Source organism: Galeopterus variegatus, unplaced genomic scaffold, assembly GCF_000696425.1.
Source record: "Galeopterus variegatus unplaced genomic scaffold, G_variegatus-3.0.2 Scaffold9098, whole genome shotgun sequence".
Classification (NCBI taxonomy): domain Eukaryota; kingdom Metazoa; phylum Chordata; class Mammalia; order Dermoptera; family Cynocephalidae; genus Galeopterus; species Galeopterus variegatus.
The window spans coordinates 1-8,062 of record NW_007735209.1 but is presented as its reverse complement, the minus strand read 5'-3'; the positions used below and the strand labels follow the sequence as shown (position 1 = coordinate 8,062).

The 8,062-nt window shown below is 32.4% G+C and overlaps 1 protein-coding gene across 1 annotated transcript in view; it reads left to right on the top strand.

Annotated features, from left to right (window-relative positions):
• Positions 1–5,478, top strand: part of LOC103609030 (centlein-like) — a gene marked incomplete at its 5' end in the record, with an annotated part of 73,919 nt that extends 68,441 nt beyond the window's left edge. The window contains 2 exons of the mRNA XM_008593400.1: positions 3,890–4,011; positions 5,355–5,478. Coding sequence (XP_008591622.1) covers positions 3,890–4,011; positions 5,355–5,478 — 246 coding nt within the window. The remainder of the gene's footprint in view (positions 1–3,889; positions 4,012–5,354) is intronic.
• Between the last annotated feature and the right edge of the window lie 2,584 nt (positions 5,479–8,062).

Genomic DNA, 8,062 nt, shown 5'->3' with positions numbered 1-8,062 from the left:
TCCTTTTAGAAAAATGTAGTAATTAATGATATAAAATGTGTTTTTCTATCTTGCGCTTGATTTTTTTATAAGATCTTTGGTGGTAATATTTCTCAAATAAAGTACAATTGTTTTGACTTTGACTATTATATGCCAAATGGGACTTAAAGAATTATAATCAAAACTATGGTTAACGTGTATTTGTTAGAAGATTAGAAAAGGTATTTTGGTTATTCTTTTTAAATATTTATTTTGAGATATCCAACTTTTGATGGATGACTTCAGCTGACATCTGTTCTTGCAGTATTAAATTAGGGAAAAATGTTTCTCCTTGAACTATATCTATCTATCTAATATTTACATTTTTATAAAATTTTAATATTTATGAAGTAGAACAAAGGAACAGTGGTCTCTAGGACTAATTTAATGCCTGAGTTACACTTTGATATCAGCATCACCAAAGCATGAATCTGTGGATGAAACTGCATCTTAAAAGAATTATGGCTATGAAGTTGATTTACAAATCATCTGTTTTAATAGCTTAGAGTTTAATAGTTTATAAGAATTATGTAAACAGAGTTAGATATAATAAATTAAACAAAATTAAAGCAGAAAGCTCATCTATGAAATCATTTTTCTATAATCACTACCTAATGGAATTACTATAGGAAAACCAAATCTGTTTGCTAATATTGAACATCCACCTAAAGATTTGGGAGTCAGAAGTGGCAGCATTCAGTGCTTTGATTAATTAGTATGCCTAGTACAGAGCCTGGAATGTCATGAATGATATATGAGACTGAGGGAATTTTTACTAAGTCTTAATCTCTGATTTAATGGCGTAAGATAGTTGGTTTCTGTTTGAAAATTAGGGAAAACATTTGGCAGTACTGAAAAATGCTAACACAGTGACAATGCATTCATCCTTCAGTATCCATGGGGGATTGGTTCCAGGACTCCTGAGGATAACCAAAATCTATGGATGCTGAAGTTCCTTAAATTAAATGGCATAGTATTGCATATAACCTACACCTATCCTCCTCACATATACTTTAAATAATCTCTAGCTTACTTATAATATCCAATACAAGGTAAATGCTATGTAAATAGTTATACTATATTTTTTATTTGTATTATATTTTATTGTTGTATTGTTATTTTATATTGCTATTTTTTCCCCAATATTTTCAACCCATGTTTGGTTGAATCTGTGGATTCAGAACCTGTGGATACAGAGGGCCAACTGTACTAACAAGAAACTCAATTTGTCCCATTAATTCAACAGAGGATGATTGTGAAAAGTAATCGAGAAAATTTGGATGTGTCATTCTATTAATTTTCCCTTCTTGATCAATATTTGAGTTCTATTTACTCAGTTTCTAATCACTCTAACACAGAACTTTAATGATTCTCAAAATGCTAGGTTTATATGTAATCATTTTAAAGAAATTTATTGTAAAGTAAGAGTTTATGGGGAAGAACTTTGATTCAGTGAATAACTATTGAAAGCTATTGAAGTCTTTAACATAAAACATTCATTTTAGTTTGTTTTTAAATTATGTTTTGACATGAATCTCTTCTAATATTATGTGTAAATTTTTTGTAATTTAATTATCAATAAATTTCTAATATAGCCTGTTAAAATTTCTAATAAATCTTTTAGTTCTTAAGGGATCCCAATAAACATAATTAATTTATGTTCATCTGTGAGTAGATATCATTATTTATCAATCTTATATTTGACTAAGTTATTCATTTATTTCACATAGTTAAGATTAGAAAGCTTATTGTTCAGGGCTGGCCCCGTGGCTCACTTGGGAGAGTGCGGCGTTGGGAGCGCCTAGGCCACGGGTTCAGACCCTATATAGGGATGGCCAGTGCTCTCACTGGATGAGCATGGTGCAGACCGCACTGTGCCGAGGGTTGCAATCCCCTTACCGGTCAAAAAAAAAAAGAAAGAAAGCTTATTGTTCAAAGAGGAGAAATGATAGATTGTTTACCAAACTTAATAGGAAAAATTCAAGTTCAAGGCTAAATCATTCTTTATGTCTTAGAAGACATAAATAGCTTGTATTGGAAGGAGAAACTGAACTTACGTAGCTATGTCAAAGTAATATTTAGTAACTTTGAGCAGCAAGATTTGAACTTTTACCAACACTTACCATCTTGTATGTAATAGGCTCTTCATATATGGTTTTTTAGTTGAAATCAACAAAATTGAACTCAATATCCTGAATTTTTTAGTTTTACTTCATTTATAAAACTGTGATACTTTTTAGCAAGTTTGCATAAACTGTGATTTGTATATCTTATAAAACACTTTAGGATAGCATTTATTCTGAATACCCTGGTCATTCTCATGCTTTTTCATCAACCACTTCTGTTTCTGTATGGCATATAGAATGTTGCTTGGTACACACAAGACTCAAATACTTCCTAAAACTAAGAGAATTATCCTACTCAAAGTATATTCAAAGTAGATGACAAAATATCCATACTTCTGAGACAGATGGAATGGCAGTAAAATAATGCAAACCCTATAAAGTATTATCTCACTGTTTAGAGGAAAGGTAAATGGTCAAGAAAACAGTGAATCTGGCTTCTAAAAGATAAGGGCATCACTGTTAATAAGTGGGAAGAGGAGAATGAAAGAAGCTAACTTTCGCTTTGTGTCTTTATAGGGCAGGCACGGTGCCAGGGGCTCTGCCAGTGTTAGCTTACTCAACTTAATCATCATAATTTAAATCTCTGTTTTCCATATTTTACAAGAAAAAAATTGAATTGAAATAGTATTCTGGAAATTATGCAGTTAACAGGAGAAAGCTCCAAGCATGGAATTCAGGTTTTTCTGACTGCCATATACCTACACTTCTCCTGTCACTATTATGTTAGGGAGTACCTGTTGCCCCCACCAAATAAGTATACAAATTCATTCACATAGAAATATGAATAAGAGCTTAAAATAATTTGAAATTCTCAGGGAATAATACTCAAGAAATTAATGTATTTCACGTTGAGAAACAGTTTATAAGTAATACAAATACATCTTCTGAGACTAAAAATTTGGCCTTTTTATGTTTGATTTATGGTTATATCTAAAAGTGAAAATTTATCTCATGTGCTGTACATTTAGAAGTAGTTTACTATAACTTTTTAAGCTAGGTGTTGAGACAACAAATTAATGTTTGGACTGTCTATATTATCACCACTTCAAACACACTAAGCCTAGTTCTCCCATTGCACTTCATGGTACAGCAAAAAAAGGTTAAACTAGGCTACTTCTAACATAGGTCCAGTCTTATTTTCTTGTAATCTTTGTGCTTTCTTACATATTAGTCATGAATTCATGAGCTAAAGAATTGGTCTTACTGTGATTAATGTTCTTATACTAGTCGTATTTACACGACTATAGTCATGCTTTATGTATGGACAAGTCTTTGTCTTGAAAAAGAAAAAAAATTTAAACTTTAAGATAGGCTTATTAATATTTGTGTGTATATTAATTAACAACACAGAAAGGACTGAAACTAATTTGATAACAGTAAAAAATTAGAATTTTAAAAAAATTCAGTGAGTGGATTGAATTTATCAAGCAAACTTATTAAATGACTTGAGGAATTCTTCCCTTTCTTCTGTATATTAATTAACAACACAGAAAGGACTGAAACTAATTTGATAACAGTAAAAAATTAGAATTTAAAAAAAATTCAGTGAGTGGATTGAATTTATCAAGCAAACTTATTAAATGACTTGAGGAATTCTTCCCTTTCTTCTGCTTAAGTATAATAAATTCATTCATGTTTACACATTGTTTTCTTTCAAGTTTTATATTTAGTTGGGTAACCTTTTGTTTGAAACATTATACTAATACTTTCTTCAAACCTGTATACTTGCTTTTTGTGCTGTACAGAGCCAAGAAAATGATGAGCTAAGAGATGCCCATGAAAAACGCAAGGAAAGGCTACAGATGTTACAGACCAACTACAGAGCAGTAAAAGAGCAATTAAAACAGTGGGAAGAAGGCAGTGGCATGTGAGTTACATAGCTCATAAAGGCATTTCCCTAAATATTAAATGGAATGGAGTAGCATTATCTAGGTGTTTTAATGGCTTTTGTTTGGTTTTAAATTATTTGGTAGTCAAATTTTTATTGTGAATTTTTAAATGGAGAATATAACAAATGAAAACAGAAATATGTTAGCAGTAACCTTAGATTTTTCCTGTTATTTGCAGATATCATTAGCAATAGGGAATTCTGAATTGTATACATTTTTAATATCAATGGAAGCTTATTAAAAGTATATAATTTAAAGCAAAAATAGTTAATATCCATATGATTGAAAATCCACTTTTAAATAACTAAAATGCTGGTGTTAAATGTTTATAACTCAAAAAGTATTTGAGTTTTAATGGAAAGACAAGAGAAATATGAAATTCAAATATATAGTTAACCATCTTAAAACTATTTCAACCTAGTATGCAATTTGAAGATCTTTACTATCCATCAGTTTGTTCTCCAGCTTATCTGAATGAATTGGCGGTCTCAGTTCAATTGCTCTGAACAGGTGTTCAGATCTTGGTTAGTTGTAAGTGGCTCCCCTGTTAGCAGTATCAACAGAGGGCAAAGGACTGAATAAGTACAGAAAATCTACTACCCTCTCATCTTTTGAGATGGATCCTTTAGGGCAATGTTGATGATACACATTGGTCCGTTCTGTAGAGAAATACTGTTTCTAAATTGGCCAGTACAGCACTTTTAGAAAATAAAAATGACGAGTTTGTTTTATGTACAGCAAATGAAAATATAAACGGCATTTAGCATCACTTTTAGATAATTGTCACATCTAATTTTTTCCTTTGATGAATAGAGAGTGTTTCACATCACTTTTCAGTGAGGCAGTGATATAGCAATTTGTCCTAAATTTAGCTTCTGCTTACCTAACTTCAGTAATCACTAGAAGAGTGAAATCTACTTTCTGGATATAAATTAAATGGTAATAGCTAGTTTTAAGATAGGGTGTCTATATCACATTCAAATTGGTTGGCACCAAATTCTAGGTGAGTTGATTGCTTACAGTCTTTTTTTGGAGATCATTCCAATTCTACAGTGTGTTTTTTACTTCTAGAATGAATGACTAAGAAAATCATGTATCTGCTTAAAAGTTTGCTTTTCATAGTCGCAGTTTAGCTTTAGGATATTATGATACAGGGTTTTAATTTCTACATGCTTAGGTTTTAGGAAATTCATCCAATAAGTAGTAAGCTTGAAATAGAAATTTAATCAATAGATATTTTTAAATTTTAGGGAATGTATAAATTCATTTTTATTGTACTTTGAACATGTTAAGCAAAAAAACAACTTCATTTTTAAAATAGGACTGAAATGAGAAAAATAAAGAGAGCAGATCCCCAACAACTTTGTCAAGAAGATTCTGATGCTGTATGGAATGAACTGGCATATTTCAAAAGGGAGAACCAGGAGCTAATGATTCAAAAGTGAGTTTCTTTCTTAACAATATGGACTTAAAAAACATTTGGGAGAAATTTTTTGTGGCTTAAAGGCCATTGGAGAAATACCTTATAAAATTTGAAAATGAAATAATCCGGGTTTTTGCCAATAAAAGTAAAGAAAAGTAAGACTAGCTTTTAAAATATATGTATGTGTTATGCAATAACAAGTTGCACATTTGCTAGCTCTAACAGAAACTGTATAATATGATCTAGGGATTGTGTTAATTAATGTGGCTCTCATCTGTTGGAGGTGTCGCTCTTCATTAGCCTGTATTTTAGACACTGCCGTGCTTCATTTTTGGAATGAGGTGGAGAGGGGATAACCTAGCCAGCCATCCTTGTTTGATCTCCTAGATACATACGCAATGCAGAATGCCTGAGCTCTCTTGGTTCCTTGCCCTGTCCTGCTAATCCCAGCTGAGCTCATTATGGTGTAGCCTTGCTGCTACTCTTGGAGCCAGAGCTGTCCAAGCTAATTACTAGTAGCAGCAGAACTGCCTGTTAAGGGTCTGGTGTGGATCTGCTAACATGGTCCTTGGTAGTGACCTGCAAAAGACACGAGGGAATTGCTTTCTTTCTTGCTGTGCACTGCCTGTCCTTTGGGCTTAATGCTGATCCTTCCACATAGGTCTTTTAGCTGCCCTAAGTATAAAACTTGATGAAGGATACTCATATTTTAGAAAACATACAGTTTGCTTGCTTGATCTTATAATTCACAGGCTATTATATTCAGCCTGGCAAGAAAAGAACGCTTCTTTTTTTTGAGACAAAAAGGAGTTAGACCAATGTAATTAGCCTCTTTTGCTGCTTAACTATTTCTTCATTTAGAGTTAATTTTTGACTCTCAGACCAATTTTTTTAAAGCCTGAATGTCTTTTAGATGGCTAGATTTTAGCATCATGTGGCATAGTGTAGTTAAATGTCACTGAATTTTCTTAGCCGTTAGCCTCTTTTGCTGCTTAACTATTTCTTCATTTAGAGTTAATTTTTGACTCTCAGACCAAACAATTTTTTTAAAGCCTGAATGTCTTTTAGATGGCTAGATTTTAGCATCATGTGGCATAGTGTAGTTAAATGTCACTGAATTTTCTTAGCCATAAATCAGAAGCTTATTTTATATACTCTGTAACTTTTGATTACAACCTTTTCCATGTTAAGACAAACTTTTGAGGAAACGACCACATTAGATTTAAATATATACTTTCATTTACCTCTTAAAGTGCAATATACTCTACAATGCTGAATATTTGATACTGCTAATGAAGTCTCTTATCTTGAAAATTATCTTAAAGGCTCACAGATTTGTCCCAGAAACATTTCCTGATAATTTTAATAGCTTTATTGAAATAAAATTCACAGGCTATACAATTCACCCATATGAAGTGTATGTCATTAGCCATTAGTATATTCAGAGAGTTGTGCATTATGCCTTATCACAATCAGTTTTAGAACATTTTCAAAGAATGTTTTCATCACCCCACCCAAAGAAAAACCACACAACTTAGCTCTTACCCCCACAGTCCTCCTATCTACCCTACTAGTCTGCTTTCTGTGTCTACAGATCTGCCTGTTCTGGACATATCATGTAAATGAGATCATGTAAGATGTGGTCCTTTGTGACCAGCTTCTTTCACTTAGCATAATGTTTTCAAGGTTCATCCATGTTGTAGCATGTATTATTACTTTCTCTGGTAATCTTTAATGATCTTTCTGTCTCAAAAAAAAAAGTTAATTTTGGACAAAGTGAATTGGGTGAATCTACTTGAGAAAATTTAGGTAGAGGTTTAGGTATAAATGACACATTTGGGGTTTATTTTATTCATTAATGAAACAGAATTAAAGAAAAGGTTATAAGGCCTTTTAAAGAAAGTTAGGGAACTCTAGAATCCTGTTCGATTCACTCAGCAGTATTTGTATGTTACAAATAGCTCTTTGAATTAAGTACTGAGTCATTTTTAAAGTGTGGCATTTTTTTTTTCTAAAATCTGTTTTAATTCATTAATATGATAGCCATTTGTAAAATACTGATTTTCACATCAGTCTTATTAAAAGGCAATCAATTTTTTTTTCATAAAGAACTGCCATAAGGAAGAATGAAATTCTGTCATTTACAGCAAAATGGATGAGCTTAGAGAAAATTATGTTGAGTGAAATAAAACAGGCCCAGAGGAAAAAATACTGCACGTCCTCACTCATAAGTGGGAGCTAAGAAGGAAAGAAGGAAGGAAAGAAAGACTACAGTTGCATGTTGGACTTGCAGAGGGAGAGATCATACCTAGGATTGTGGAGTGGGGTGAGGGAGGGAGGAGGGGGAAGCAGGTTGGGGATTAACTGGATGGGGGACAGAGGGAATAATCCCAATTTGTGGTAGTGGTCCTGCTGATAGATAGTATTGATCTGATCATCACATCTTGGGCACAAGATGGTCAGCTTTGTACCCCATGAATATGCATAACCAGTGGGGGAAAAAAAGGATGGTAAAGAATTGAATAAACTTTAAATCAGGTGGTAAAAGTGTTTTGGGGGAGGGTTGGGTTATTTTTTATTTTTATTTTTTTTTTATTTTTATTTTT